Consider the following 16,319-nt stretch of genomic DNA (forward strand, 5'->3'; position numbering starts at 1 on the left):
CGAGTTTTTAAATATATAGGAAAAAAATATTTCCATGACCTTGGGGTAGGGAAGAATTTCTTGAGCAAGATACAAAAAGCACAACCATAATAAAATGCTGGTAAATTTGACTATATTAGAATTAAGAATTTAAGTTCATAAAATACCTAATAAACTCTGTGAGAAGACAAATTATCAGAATGGGATAATATATTTGCAACAACTATAACTCAAAGAATTTTTCTTAACATATATAAAGAATTAAAAAACATGGAAAACAGTAATTCAATACAAAATAGGAAAAAGATGAATATGTACTTCACAAAAGAGGAAATCCAAATGGCCAATGAGCCTATAAAATAGTACCCAATCTCATTAGTAATCCTGGAAATTCTAATTTAAACCACAATGAGATACCATATATGCCCCAAATTCTGTCAATAACAAGTGTTGGAAAAGATATAGATCAAAAGAGCATCTTAAACTCTATTATAGGGAGTATAAGTTGTAAAAACAAAAACACTTTGGATATAGTTTGGCATTATCTAGTGAAACTGAAAGTACATATATCCTGGGGCCCAGAAATTCTACTCCTGGATATCTGTCTTAGAAAAACTTGTGTACATGAGCAGCAAAATACATGTATAAGAATGTCTATGGAAGCCCTGCTTATAATAACTCAACCTGGAAACAGTCCAAATGCCTGTCACCACCAGAATGGATACATAAATTGAGGCATATTCATACAATTAAATACTACACAGTCATGAAAATGAGCAAACTAATAGCTATGTATAACATCAAGGGTGAAAAAAACAAGATGAAAGAATATATACAGTTTGATTCTACTCATAGAGAGTTCAGAGACAATACTCAACTATATTGTTTAAGGATGCATACCTCGGTGTTAAAACTATCAAATGAGCAAGAGAATGATTATCACAAAATTCTGCACAGTGGTTGGATCCAAAGGAGCAGCAGGGATGGGAGATCATGTATGTGTACAGGGAATGCAGAGCTGCCGGCAGTGCTGGTCTGGGCTATATTGGTGTTTGTTTTATTCAGTGTGTGTGTGTGTGTGTGTGTGTGTGTGTATGTGTGTGTAAAATGGATTTTTCGCATGTTCACAATAAAATTTAAAAAGACACAAAATACATATATTAAATAGATTGGTCAGGTAAGTTCTCATTAAGATGACATTTTATCAAGCATCAGGAGGAGAAGGAGGAGCCAGCCACATGGATATTCTAGGGGGAACATTCTGGGCAGAGGAAACAGCAAGAGAAAAAGCCCAAGGGGAGCAATGCCTGGCATCAGGAGGGACAGCAGGAAAGAGCCACAGTGTGGCTGGAGCTGAGCACTCTGCAGTGGGGAGTGCAGAGGGGGACACAGTGAGAGAAGTAATGAGGAGCCCTGTAGGTAGGGCCCTGGAGACCACAGTAAGGACATGGGCTAATTCTATGTGAGATGACAACACCTAATAGGAGGTCTTGCAAGGAATGACATGACCTGACATACATTTCAAAAGGATCATTCTGGCTGCTGGGGTGAGAAAATGCTGGTGGAAAGGCGAGGGTGGGAAGAGGGACATCAAGTAGGAATCTGTTGCGATAATGCAAGAAGTGCGGTGGCCTGGGCGGGGTGAGATTGAAGAGTGTTCAGATGCTGGTTCTATTTTGAAGGTGGACTGAAAGAATTTGATCATGTGGTACAAAACTGAAAAGAAGTCAAGAATGACTCTACGGCTTTTATCCTGAGCAGCCCCAAATCTGCAGTTATTCCTTAACTCAGTTGCCCTCATAATGGATATGAGTCTGGAGTTCAGGGAAGACATCCAGGCTGGAGACCTAATCACTACAGAAGGCATTTAAAGCTATAAGATTGCACGAGATCACCAAGGGAATGAGAGTAGATAGAGAAAATGTCCAAGGACACTTCTATGCTGAAGTTTGGGAGCATGAGGAGGAGACAGAAAAGAGAATTCAAAAGGGATAGGGGAGAATAGAGAGTCCCAGAAGTCAAGAAAGCATTTCAAAGGGGCAGGACAATCAATTGTATCAGATGCCGCTGATAAGTCAGGCAAGGAGAGGACTGAAACTAGGAGCTTGTCTGCTGCCTGAGAGAAAAATCTGTATCATCATCATCGTCGTCATCATCATCATCATCATCATCATCATCAACAACAACAAATAGATCACTGTCCCACCATTCAACAAATACTAAAAACTGGGTCAATGGTGGGTCATCTTGCCAAAGTTCTAAGTTTTTTCTTTTTTTAAAATTCCATTGATACCTCCTAAAGCTGGACTGGAAAGTGGGAATATTTTTATTGTTCACAAATAATACATAATTATCTCTCCTTTGTAAAATCTTCCCTTTCCCAACCCCACCCAACTCCAAATCTTGATATAAATGCAAGATTCTGTATCAGAACCAATAACTAATTGAGAATCTCACTATGCCTGGGGTCCCACAACTGCCACCAGCAAGTTCCAGGATCTGAACCATGTGGCAGGAGCTGGCAGCAGAGTGGTGGGAATGGGGGGAGCCCCGTTTACGCATCACCCTTCACAGTCAGGTGCTCAAGCTTGTCCAGGCTTAAGCTTCCAGACCAGGGGGAATTATTAATAGCACTTCTTCTTTACTCTCGAAAGTATTCCAGATTGGACAATACATTATATTGTTTCCTGCCTATTTGATTTTTTAAAATCCTTATTTGGCACTAACTTGTCCCCATTTCTTTTTCCCACTTAAAAAAGCCCAGTTTTCTTTATTTTTTAATTTTTAATTTTTTATTTTTTATTATGCGTTAAGTTCTAGGGTACATGTGCACAACGTGCAGGTTTGTTACCTAGGTATACATGCGCCATGTTGCTTTGCTGCACCCATTAACTTGTCATTTACATTAGGTGTTTCTCCTAATGCTATCCCTCCCCCTGCCCCCTACCCCCCAACAGGCCCCAATGTGTGATGTTCCTCGCCCTGTGTCCAAGTGTTTTCATTGTTCAGTTCCCACCTATGAGTGAGAACATGTGGTGTTTGGTTTTCTGCCCTTGTGATAGTTTGCTCAGAATGATGGTTTCCAGCTGCATCCATGTCCCTGCAAAGAACATGAACTCATCCATTTTTATGGCTGCATAGTATTCCATGGTGTATATGTGCCACATTTTCTTAATCCAGTCTATCACTGATGGACATTTGGGTTGGTTCAAAGTCTTTGCTGTTGTGAATAGTGCTGCAGTAAACATATGTGTGCATGTGTCTTTATAGTAGATGGATTTATAATCCTTTGGGTATATACCCAGTAATGGGATCACTGGGTCAAATGGTATTTCTAGTTCTAGATCCTTGAGGAATCGCCACACTGTCTTCCACAATGGTTGAACTAGTTTACACTCCCACCAACAGTATAAAAGTGTTCCTATTTCTCCACATCCTCTGAGCATCTGTTGTTTCCTGACTTTTTAATGATCGCCATTCTAACTGGTGTGAGATGGTATCTCATTGTGGTTTTGATTTGCATTTCTCTGATGACCAGTGATGATGAGCATTTTTTCATGTGTCTGTTGGCTGTATAAGTGTCTTCTTTTGAGAAGTGTCTGTTCATATCCTTTGCACACTTTTTGATGGGGTTGTTTTTTTCTTGTAAATTTGTTTAAGTTCTTTGTAGATTCAGGATATTAGCCCTTTGTCAGATGGGTAGATTGCAAAAATTTCCTCCCATTCTGTAGGTGGCCTGTTCACTCTGATGTTTTCTAAAGAAAAAGGACTTAGCATTACCCTAGAACAAGGTGTGGGGCATGAGATGAAGGGGTCAGGGTGGTGCTTAGAAGCAAGTAATTTTCTGTGATAAAGTTAGGGTAAGCGAAAGATACCTACTGTATCTCTCATCTCATTCCTTTCTTCACCCCTGTGCTTGAACCTAGGCAGAAGATGCCAGGACCATGGGCATTAGGAAGGTTTCAGGCATGCCAATCTACCAAGTCAGTTGGGAATGCTTTTCATGGGGTGATGAGAGCAAAGAAATGCCCCAGTGCTATTTCGTCTGCCTCCTTGTGTTAGAGGCCAGGACAAAGACGAATTTCCTCTCTGCCAATCCTGTGTGTTCAGCTAAAGTTTCCTTTTTGAATGGGCCCTCCTGTTTTCTTCTTGTAAGGGGGGGATTGTCAGAGGTGATGTCCTTCCTCTAGAGCTAGGTGCCTGAACTTTCCTCCTGTGCCCCAGATAGTCATTTTCTTACACTTGGATATTGGGAGTCCACCATCAGAAATCCTCCTCCACCACAGCCTGGATTCTTACCATAGCCCCTTCACTGATCTCCCTGTTTGCACACTGCCCCTGACGGATCATCAGCATGCCAACTTTTAAAACCTAAACCAACTCACATCACTCCTCTGCCCAGAACTCTCTGATGGCTTCCCATCTCCTGCGGTGTGGAAGCCAACGTCCTCACATTACAGGGCCCCCTCCTGGCTGCCTGCCCATCTCCCACTCCACCTGTCCCCTTGATCACTCAGTGTCAGCCACTGCCTGCCTGAAACACCCTTCCCTTAAATCCTTCCTTTAGGTCTTTGGTAAAAGGTCACGTTCTCACCTGTCTCTTTCCCAACCACCCTGTTTTAAATTGCAACCGATCCCTATACCCTGTTTGCCTTCTTTGTCTCCACGGTATTTCTCATGCTGAAGGTACTACATATTTTACCTATTTATTAGTTTATTGTCTATGTTTTCCCACTAGAAGATCCACTCTGTGAGGGTAGTGCTTTCTGTTTCCTTTTTCCACTGGAACCTAGAACTGAGACTGGCACAAGGAGAAGCTTAAGACACATTTTATGAATGACCAAATGGGTAAATAAACTGGGTGGATGTCATAGGCAGCGTACTATGTCAATGATGAAGTTGCTAGTGTGTGTATGTGCCTGTATTTTTATACTTGAGCTACTATTGTATGCCATGCTGGGGATCAGCAGAGGTTACTTGTGCCTTGTGCATTGCTACTTGCTCCTCTTCCCTTTTCTGGGAAGGTCTTCCTTGTTCTTTCCTCTAAGTCTTTCCCATAGGAAACTGTCCCTAAACTTTTTTCTGTGGAGTTTTCTCTGACTAATCCCCCTGCTCTCTGCTAAGAGCATACCAGAAGCTCATGAACGGAGGCCTGTGACTCCATCCAGCTGCTACTGGGCTCATCTTTGTTGTATGTGTGCAATGATTTCCTCAACTTTGCTTCAGAATGCAAGTTTCGGAGGGTGGTGAATAGGCCCCCCTCTGTTTCCTGTCTCTCTCTTGGTGTAAAGTAGGACTCTGGACTCTGTAGCCTGGTTTATGTTGCATTTTGTTTATGCCCCAGAAGTAAAGTTATGATATTAAAACACCAAAAGCAACAGGAACCATAATAAAATGACCATGTGCCAGGCAGCCAGATCCCCTGAGGCCATTGCATTTTTGAGGCCAAGCATTCCCCTGCTTGGCCTCTACTGTAACTGCTGTACTGTAGAGCTGCTGACCAGCGAATCTTTACCAAACCAGTTCTACAGGAGGCGCTGCTATGAAGTGGCTTAAGGCACAGAATGTGGTAAAAGACAAACTTCCTTTTGACCTAGTTGGAAGAGATTGACCACAAACATGGAATATACCCAGTGCAGTGGTTTGCACAATAAGTGGCCAGAAAATATGTATTGAACTTAATAAAGAAAATCAATAATATGGGCTGGGCATGGTGGCTCATCCCTGTAATCCCAGCACTTTGGGAGGTTGAGGTGGGCGGATCACCTGAGGTCAAGAGTTGGAGACCAGCCTGACCAACATGGAGAAACCCCATCTCTACTAAAAATACAAAAGTATCCAGGCGTGGTGGCACATGCCTATAATTCCAGCTACTTGGGAGGCTGAGGCAGGAGAATCACTTGAACCCGGGAGGCAGAGGTTGCGGTGAGCCGAGATCACACCATTGCACTCCAGCCTGGGCAACAAGAGTGAAACTCTATCTCAAACAAAAAAAAGAAAAAGAAAAAGAAAATCAGTAATGTAACCACAAGTGGTGGAAATAGTACTGGATTTAGTGCTGGAAAACCGGGGTTCTAATGTCAGGATGGGATTGTAGACTTTGGAACCATGGAGCAGGGTTCAAATCCCAAATCATCATTAAATCTCATCTATTAAAGGCATATCTTGCATGGTAGTTAAAAGAATCAGTGCTGGAAGGCCAAGGCGGGCAGATCATAAGGTCAGGAGATCGAGACCATCCTGGCTAACATGGTGAAACCCCGTCTCTACTAAAAATACAAAAAATTAGCCGGGAGTGGTGGCGGGTGCCTGTAGCCCCAGCTACTTGGAAGGCTGAGGCAGGAGAATGGCGTGAACCTGGGAGGCGGAGTTTGCAGTGAGCCGAGATCGCGCCATTGCACTCCAGCCTGGGTGATAGAGTGAGACTCCATCTCAAATAAAAAAAAAAAAAAAAAAAGAATCAGTGCTAGTGAAGATATGCATCGAATAAAGACATCTAGAAGGCACAAATGGTTCAGCTGGTATTGATGATATTATCACCATTAACATCTCAGCTCTACCATACACCCTCCAGACCTTGAATTAATCACATTGTTGCCTTGGGCTTCAGTTTCCTTACGTATGAGACTAAAGACTATACATAGATGATTCCTAAATGCTAAGATTTAAAAATTTCTATCATGATCCAGAAGAGTAGGGTTGTAGTCCACATCTTGTGGACTTCAGCAAATCGCATCACTTTTCCATACCCGTTTCTTCATCTCCAAAATGGTCACGTGACTGGGTTGGTGCTCTGCAAGTTCCTGCAGCTTGAAAGCTCTGTGAATCTTGAGATGCTCTGGGAAACACCAAACGAGAGATTCAGAGCTTGATTTCTATAGTGGGATAGGAAATTAAGACCAGAGAAGGTAAACCTGCAAAGAACCAGAGAGCTGAAGTGAGGTGTGCCGGGGGTGGGGCTAGGGAGGAAGGGAGGGTGGGAAAGAAGGCTTTTCTAGATAAGTAGAACAGTGCTCCTTGAATTTGAAAAAGAATTCTGTTAAAATGCAGGTTCCAGGTCAGTAGGTCTGGAGCTGTGCTTGAGATTCTGCATTTCAATCAAGCTTCCAGCTGATGCAGCTGGTCCTTGGACCACATTTTGAGTAGCAAAGAGTGTTCTTCCTTCTCTAGTTTAGCAGCTGGGCCTCTTAGAGAAGAACAGAAGCTGATCTTCTCCCCACATCTTCCTTCATGTCCCTCCCACAAGACCCTAAACAAAGGATGTTTTTGCCATTGTTTTTTTCCCCTAGTCCGTCTCCCAGTCCCAACCCCAAATACACACACACGTGTGCGCACACACACACACACACGCATTCACTCACTCCTCAATACCCTCACCTCCCCAGCCTCATCAATACTTTAATCACTGGTCTTCACTGCAAAAGTGATTTTTGGGGAAAAGAATCTCACACCACATTTTCTAGGCTCTTACTGTCTGGCAGTGACAATCCCAGAGGAATGGGAAGTGAAAATGTCTACATCGTTGGAGAGGGGTGATGTCATGTCCAGGTTTTCCCAGTTACACGGTAGTAGTCCCTACTTAGTCCTGGAAGCTGGTATTTCTGCCGCTCCCCACCCCCACCCTGCAGCAGAAGAGGGGCCTCACACAGAGTGTTTTTCCCATCTAACCTCTCCTCTCCCCACACCCACACACACCCAAACACACACAGCCTTCCTCTACCCAGAGAATGCCACCTTTCTGCCTTCCTTACCAAGGGCTTCTTTTTCACGACACAGCCCATAGGGCAATTACTGGTATTTTTTGAAGCCCACCAGGATAAAGAGCTGAGTCTGCCACCAGCACACCCCAGGTACCCCCCAGAGGTCTGAAAACATCCATACCTGGACACATCTGCAACCCATTGGCAAGCCACTAGAGTGTCATTCACACTGCTTGCAAAGCACCGCCCAAGCCAGAGGCCCCCACCTCCCCTCCCCTTTCCTCCTGTGCCTCTCTTCCCCTCCTCTTAGCCCCTCCTTCCTGCCTCCCTCCCCGTGTGTGTGTGTGTGTGTGTGTGTGTGTGTGTGTAGTCCAGCACAGTGTGTGTGTGTGTGTGTGTGTGTGTGTGTGTGTGTAGTCCAGCACAGCTTATTTTTTCAGGGAGCCTTCCACCTGCCGTTTTCTCTCCCCATGTTTTCTATTTAGTCCTTCATAGCCAGTGCCCATTCTCTGTCCTGCAGAGGAAATAGGACCTGAACAGTTTCCTTTACAGAAAGAGTCCTAAGAAGGAAGGCCTCTTTCTTGAAGAAGTCTTGACTTGACTGAAGCAAAGTATAATTTACTGTGAGCGGGGCATGCACCTAGCAGTTGTCTTTCCTTCTTCTGTCCCCTCTAAGAGGCTTACTCAGGGCACTTTCTTCTCATAGCATCCTGTGCTTCCTGGAAGTGATCCTTCCTTGGTTGCGATGGGGACAGGAGGGGATGTGGGGACAGAAGAAGGAAGAGGGGCTGTTGGGCAGATCTAGGTCTAAGAGAGTCCCTTATTATTCTTAGGTTCTAGAGAGAGGAAATGAGGGGAACCCTTAGAGGTCACATGGCTGTAACCCTCCTTTTGGAGCACAGCAGCTAGACATTTCTGTACCAAATGAGGAATCTGAGTCCTCCATTTCAAGTCACCTAGTAGAGAAATCTTACAGTGATATTTTGTTCATCTTGAGGACTGAGATTCCTAAAATCTCACTCCTGATGTATTCCCTCTTTTCTCCTTTGAGCAACCTTCTTGCCTCTACTTATCAAGCTGTAACTCATCCCTTCTCAACTCAGGTACCTTCAATGGCTTTCTATTTCTTCTCATGAAAACTCCATTTTAAATCCCACTGTCTCCACAAACTATTCCCTGACCACTCAAATTTACTTTCTCCTGTGTACTTGGAGTTCCTTCAGCAATTATACTCTTCATTTAGCAGTTAATACATTCTTGGGCATTATTTACTATGATTTATTTAAAAGGAGTTCGTGTTATCTCTTTAGAAGATCAAAAGCTCCCTAATGAAAGAAATTGCATCGTGTGTGTTGAACACTCCAGAGGGTCCAGCATGGTCATCCTTATTGTGTGTGTGTGTGATAAATCATTTGGAATCTGACAAAAATTAAGACATTCTCCCCTGGAAAATGCACCTCCACTCAGAACTCTGCCTAAAAATTTGTTACCCACCCAAATATTCCAGACTAATAATATCTGGAATCCCTTGTTACCCAACAAAAGATTCCAGATTAATAATATCTGATAACAGCAAATGGTACTGTTGGCAGAGCAAATGGTAGGTGCTCAGTAATTGCCTGCTGATGTGTACTTCTCTCTGTTTTGCCCAAACAGATTGCCCTGACATTCTCAATCGTCTTTGGGGTGATTGTGTATCGAATAACAACTGCAGCCGCTCTGTCTCTCAATAAGGCTACACGCTCTAATGTCCGGGTGACAGTGACAGCAACAGCGGTCATCATCAACCTCGTGGTCATCCTCATCCTGGACGAGATCTACGGCGCTGTGGCCAAGTGGCTCACCAAAATTGGTACTGTGTCATCGAGCCTTCTGTCTGTCCTAGGCCCTCTTTAAGTCAATGTGTGCAAGGCTTTCGGTGATAATGACCCAAAATTTAAAAAATGGGACACGGACAGGATGCTTTGTACAGTGCATTTTAATTGGAAGAATGGGGAAGTGCGATGTGTGTGTACTCGTAGGGCTGTCAAAGGGCTTTCTCTAAAGGCGGGAATCCTTCCTGTAACATTCTTGATCAAGTCCTCTGGCCTGTGTTGATTGCCTCATATGACAGGACACACTCACTGTCCCCTAAGGATAAATTGTGGGGTCTGTTCTTTTTAGCCTAACCTGGGAAGCAAGGCAGACTCAAGACTTCCTGTTAAAAATTACAGAGCTTTAGCTCTCATTTTCCCAGCAGCATCTATGAAGTTGAGGAAAGCCTCTTGATACTTGAGCCCAAGAGGGTTTTATTGGTCTTATCTATCCCCATATTGTCAGAGGCCCCAGAAAATCCACACATTCCCCAGGCACCGAGTAGACTTCAAAGAGGCATATCAGACTTCCCAAGCTTCAAGCTAGTGAGAAAAATGCAATGGCCTCAATATTCAGACGTGTCATTTGAGCTGCAAGCCGCTGTTGCCCGAGCACCACATCTTGGCATTTGGCATTCATGCTTATTGGATGGGGGAGGCTGACAGTCAAGACCCTGTCCCATTGTATTTATTCTGGGTGGCCTGGATTCATCCGTTCCCTCTCTGAATGTAGGGACTTCCCTCTCTGACCCTAGTGACGAGGAGTCCCAGCTTCTTGTTAACCTCATACGGAGGTTGCATTCATGGTACGTATGATGCCTTTAATTCATGGACCCTTGATAGGATAACCACCTCCTCAAGAGCCTTCTCCTGATGACTGGAGAATTCCGGAAAGTTGCTCTGTCTGTGCCTTTCCCCTGCTTGGCCTCTACTGTAACACTACCCATGGTGAGCACTTTGCTTTGACTTCTGTGTTGCTATCGGCAGCTTACCATCCTCAGGGGCAGCTCTGCTCTTTCCAGGCATGTGCATATTTATGAATGTTATCTGTGTTTCTTCATAAGCATCTTGAGAAAAATAAGCAGAGAATTTTAATTCAGCATATTTAATGATAGGATTCTATGGAAGCACTTCGGAAGAACATCCAACACTCCTGGGGACTCAGGAGGCTTTGGAGGGAGAGGCATTTAACTGGAGAGCCCAGAGATAAGTGAGAGTCAGACAGGCATGCATATAGGGAGGAGGGGATGGGCAGGAGGAGAGGAAGATTCCTGGCAAAGGAAACCAAGTGAGAAACACGGCACTGAAGGGAGGGATCAGATCCCTGGGGTCAGGAAAGGCATGCAGGAAAGTGGCAAATGAGCCACTTGGGTGGTTGGGAGAGTCTTGGTCAAGCTAAACACCAGTGGAGCAGGAGCTGAGCTCAGTGTGTGGGAGAAAGAAAGCATGAAGCATGCGCAGGCTGCCAGGGGAGCCCAGTGCCGGGGCTCTACGTCCAGGGCACATCCAGGGCACGATGGAGTGGGAAACTGGGCCGACGGAGTTGACCAGCACGTGTTTTTTTGTTTTGTTTTGCTTTTTGATGGAAAATCTAAAATGCCAGGCTGAGGACTCCGATTTTTTTCATAGACAATGGAAAAGTGTTTGCTGGAGTTCCCAGGGGCATTCAGCCATAAACAGTACCATCTTCCTGGCCTGATTACTGAACCAGCTGAGAAATTAGATCATGGCAAGAGTAGACAAAGCCAAAATATCAGCTGTAAAACTGAGAAAGGCTACATGGGAGGTAGTAGCTTAGAAAGAGAGCCAAATAGACAGTCTCTCTCCATGGCAGGCAGCGGTGGATGGGCCAGCCCTGTGAACTTAGAACTTGGAGAGGCATAGAAGAACACCTGCTTCCTGCAGGCCCTTTGCTGCCCCTCCAAAGAAGGGCAGAAAAAGAGGCTAGGCAAGGAATGCCAGCGTCCTCTTCTAGACTCAACAATAAGATAAGCTACTCCTCCTTCTCTCACCCAAGAGGAGAAATGGTTGAGCTGGGGGAAAACGATCTGAGGCATTACAACTAATTACACTCCCATCGCATGGAGGAAACACCAGGAGTAGAAATAAATGTCCCTCACCCGCCCTGTGTGGTCCTGATCTAGCAACACTGAAGATTTTTTTCAAGAGCGTGGCATGACGGGAGCTGTCTGCAAAATTACTTAGCAGGGAAATAGGATGTGACAGAATAGGGAGAGGTAGGAGATCCAATGTAAAGGGTATTGCTGAGTGTGTGGGCAGGAAGTAGGGTAAAGAGGGACAGGAAGTCAATGGTGATGTAGACCTTTCTTCTTCCTGTTCATTTGTGTTACATTAGCTCACTTTTCTTGCATTGCTCTAGATAGTGATAAAGATGAAAGACAAATAGAGTTGGCAACAATAGAAAACTCATTAATAAGTATTTAGTGAGTACTTCCCATATGCAAGGCGGGGCCTTAACTCTTCTGTTTAAAGCCACAAATAAAATGGGCTGTAACAGAGCTTTCACATCATGAAGCTATGTTCACTGTTTCTACTGGCACACCCTCCTTGCCCAGACCAAAGCGGCTACCCTGGGCTGTTAGATCAATGTCCGGGACTCCATAAGAAAGTCTGTGCCCTGGAAAGGAGATAAAATCCTAACAAGTACATTTTGTTCTCTCTGAGAGTGATACTCATAAAGTATTTTTAAACTTAAAATAAAATTTGTAACTCCATTTCATCTTCACAAAAACTGCATGGCCAGCAAGGGAAGTATTATACGCTCACTTTACTAAGGTTCAGACTCAGATGCTACCTCTAAAATGTGAATCTCTTTTGTGTGACTTTGATGTCAGTTTCTCACCATCTGTACTGAAGTGGTGTGTTGGGTCTCCATCAGGAACCCCAGCGGGCATTGTTCTGGGGCGTTGCTCTTGTCTACCTTAGACTGGGTACCCGAGAGGGCTCAGAGAGGGACCACTGAATTTGAGAATCCATTGGAAAGAATCTTTGAGCTCTAGACCTGGCTCCTTCTCCTCCCCCAACTGTGTGGCAGTGGGTATCAGGGAACTTTTTTGGACAAAGATTTCCCGATCCTTCCTTCGTCATATTCCTCCTGTCCTCTGGTCATCCCCTCTGTCTGGATGGTTTTTACAGCCTAATGCCTATGCCATTGTCCTCAGCCTCTTTCAATGGGCTAGAGAGCTTGGAAATCCCCATCCAGCCAACCTTTCCCGAACGGTGGGTTTGGGGACATTGCTCCCAGTCAGCACCCTCAGACAGCTTCCCTTGGTCCTAGAGCAGCTATAGTTAGCATTTCAAGCTCTCAGCTACTTTCTTCCCACTGTGCTCCTCCACCCCAACTGACCCACTCAGCTCATGGTCACCCTAGCCTCCCTGTGTTGCCCCACCCCAGCCTTGCTCATGCTGCTGTGACTGCCAAAACGACCTCAGTGTCCTCCTTCAAAGGGCTTCTTGAGGGCTTCTCCTATATAAATCCTCTTCTGGCCTCTCAGCTGTCAGTGGTCATCCTGCCACTTCCAGACTCCCCTGGCACACACCTCTGTTTCTGGGTTCATCCATCTGCTGTTGATGGAGTGCTTGCTCCGTGCCAGGCACAGTTCTCAGACACAGTTCCGGAAACACAGCAATGACAAGCGACAAGGTCCTTGCTTACACTCTGGCAAGGGAAAGATGGACAGTGAGCAGGGCCATTCCACAGAATGTGAGGAAGGTGTGATGAGATAGACAGTGGTCTGGGGCTGTGCACTCTGGAGGAGTTGGTCAGGAAAGGTGTTTCAAGGTGGTAACTTTATAGCTAAGACCCGGATGGCAGGAGGAAGCCACCCACAAAAGGATCTGGAAGGAGAACTCTTAGGAAGATGGTACAGTAAAGGCAAAGCCTACAGGCCAAGGCTAAGCTTGGAGCGTCTTATACACACTACTCATTGGTTGCTGATTGGGGACTGTCTGATCTTACCGCATTGCACATGTATGTGTGTTCCCGGTGTTAGAATAGACTAGGCTCTGCTGGGGTAATAAATTCATTTTAAAATCTTGGTTGCATCACATAAAGTCATCTGTATTCTTGCTCAGCCCACATATCTAGTGCGATCAGGCAGGGGTCTCTGCTGCACACAATTGCTCAGGGACCCAGACTGATGGGGGCTGCCGTGGACACCATGTCAGGGAAAGACAGCTGGAGAGTTGCCTGGGGCTGTTAAATGCTTCAGCCTCCAAGCGTCTTCATTCATCTCGTCTGCTCACAGCTCACTGGCCAGAATCAGCCTAATTATGAAGAACTTGGAAAATGTGTGAAAGTACGTGGTCATTCTGTAAGCAGGAAAGGTCTCTGCCACTTGCTCCCAACCAGGCTGCAAGGCTGTTGAGAAGAGTGACCCTGTCTTTCATTTATTTTTATTTCCTGTGCAGTGCCTGGCCCATGGCAGGTCTTAGCACATTTTTGTCAGTGCAGTTGTTGGTGAAATATGTCTCTCTCTTCATTCATGCATGCAGAAAGACATTTTTCAAGGAATGCCCGTAGTCTAGGTATGTTTTAAGTCACAGTAGAGGCTACAGTGAGCATTTATGTATTCCTTATTTCAACTCTGTCTGCCTACAGAAGGATGTGATCTTATTGAGATGAATAAGGCCAATGCAAAGCTGACACAATGGGATAGTGACTGAAAGATGCACCAAGGGTATTAGGAGACTTGAAGTTTCCTTAATGGCAAAGAATACCCACACTAACAGAGATGGTCCCACAAAGTAGGTCCCAGCAGTATCCCCACAGGCAGAGATACGGTTACAGGGTTCCCCCAGGCTCCACGGGGACATAAAGCTATGGATAATGCCACCTAATGGAATGAGAAGTCTGCCAGGCTTAAGACTTCCTTTGCCATTCTCACGCTGGGTTTAACACCCGCTTGGCTTCCTGCCCCAGATCTCTTGATAGTTGAGGAGGCTGTGAGTATGCGCTTTGCTCACCAGGTGCAAACAGCTGGTGTCAATAACCCCAATAAGTCCCCAAGTGTTTCCCACGGGGCTGAGTAATGGAAGACCAGTTTCCTGGGAGCACCTCTCAAGAGGCTGAGGTATCAGGCCTATCTGAGGTCCATTCTTGCTGCAAATATATATCACAGAAGGCAAGATTTGTTAATTTTCTTGAGAATGATATCTACCCCTAGCAGCAGTGGCAGATAAAAACAGTGATTGTCCCCCTGGCTGCCATAACAATACTCAGGAGCTTAGATGCAAGGCATGCTGGAATCTGGAGGCAACACAGCACTGGTGAGGCAGGACTGAACTGAACCCTGGGGTGGTGGGAAGGGGGCTTTCTAGGGAATGCATTTGGAACTGTGTCCTAGAGGGAGCCTGGCTGGCCAAGACACAGTGTACAGTGTGTGTTGCCAGTGTCAGCAAGCATCAGTATTGGAGTTTGAGTGCTGCGGGGGTAGGATTCCAGTGGACGGGTGGGACAAAGTCTCTTAGTCCCCATTGATCCATTCACCCTAGGAGGGGATACAGGTGGTGGCTGTAGAGAAAGGGTCCAGGTCCTAGGGGAGGAAGCAGGCAAAATCTGGGCAGGTCACTGGGGCTCTGGACATACAGCAAACAGGACAGGGCTGCAGCATGGTAGGAGGAGAAGGCGGGAGGCAAGGAGAAAGAGCAATGGAGCTGGCTGGTGCAAGGTGTGCTTCCTCCTCAGGTCAGGACCCAGGCAGGTATTGTGCCTTTGAGCCACACATCTGGGAGCAGGAAAACTATAGGATCTTAGCATAACCAACATAGGCAATGGTCAGGCTTGGCCTGGAAAGGGGGCCTGTCTGTACTCTAGCTTTGGAGAATTCTTCAAATAAGAGGCAGGATGGAGGAGGCATGGCTGATGGCAGGCTTCTAGGCTGAATACTCAAAATGCTGTTGGCTTGCTGCCTCCTTTTCCTTCTTGTCTTTTCTTTCAAAACTCTGTGCAGAATGCTGGCTGGTGTATGGGGTGGTGCACTTCATCCCTCCCTCGCTGTCCAACCTCTCCAAGTCACAAGGTTGGGCTCATTGTAGGTGCTTGAAAAAAGAGTATTAGTCAAGTCAAGGTTTTTATGAAAATGGCTGTGCTTAGGAGGTGCTTAGACATTGCTGATAGCCCACTCCTGAGTGTCACTGCCCCAGATGCTCCTGAAGCGGGGCCAGGGATGGGAGTGAAAGGAGGGATGGGGAAAGGCCCTGAGTTCCATTGAGGGCCCACCTCATACCAACACTGGTTTGCATACTTCGCCCCACATTATGACAGTAACTGGGAATGGGTCATTTCTTTCATTTTACTTATGAGAAGGCTGAAGAGGTTTAGAAACTTGACTGAAGCATACAGTTAGTAGTGTGCATAAGTGTGTGTTGATGCACACCCTGCTTACCCTATATCTCACACACATGCACACACTTGCACACACACATGCACGCACGCACTTGCACACACACACACACACACACATACTGCTTACCCTGTACCAAACACTGTTCTAAGTACTTTACATATATCAGTATGTTTAATCCTTAAAACAGCCCCAGAGGGGTAGGTAATCTTAATACTCCCATTTAGAGACAGGAAGACTGAAGACACAGAGCATAAAATTAGAGGCCCAAGGTCATGGAACTGATAAGTGGTGAGTCTAGCCCCATTGTCCTTGCTAAAACCGTGACACTCTAGTGCCTTTTAATATGTAGCTGTCCTTGTTGCCCAGAAAAGTTTAAATTTATTGGGAGAGCAACAGGAAACACCACAAAGGCTCCAGAA

General features: G+C 45.4%; 1 protein-coding gene across 1 annotated transcript in view; it reads left to right on the forward strand.

Annotated features, from left to right (window-relative positions):
* Window positions 1–16,319, forward strand: part of ANO2 (anoctamin 2) — a 376,891-nt gene that overhangs the window by 298,753 nt on the left and 61,819 nt on the right. The window contains exon 16 of the mRNA XM_030804747.1: window positions 9,336–9,531. Coding sequence (XP_030660607.1) covers window positions 9,336–9,531 — 196 coding nt within the window. The remainder of the gene's footprint in view (window positions 1–9,335; window positions 9,532–16,319) is intronic.

Source organism: Nomascus leucogenys, chromosome 23 (genome assembly GCF_006542625.1).
Source record: "Nomascus leucogenys isolate Asia chromosome 23, Asia_NLE_v1, whole genome shotgun sequence".
NCBI classification, from domain to species: Eukaryota; Metazoa; Chordata; class Mammalia; order Primates; family Hylobatidae; genus Nomascus; species Nomascus leucogenys.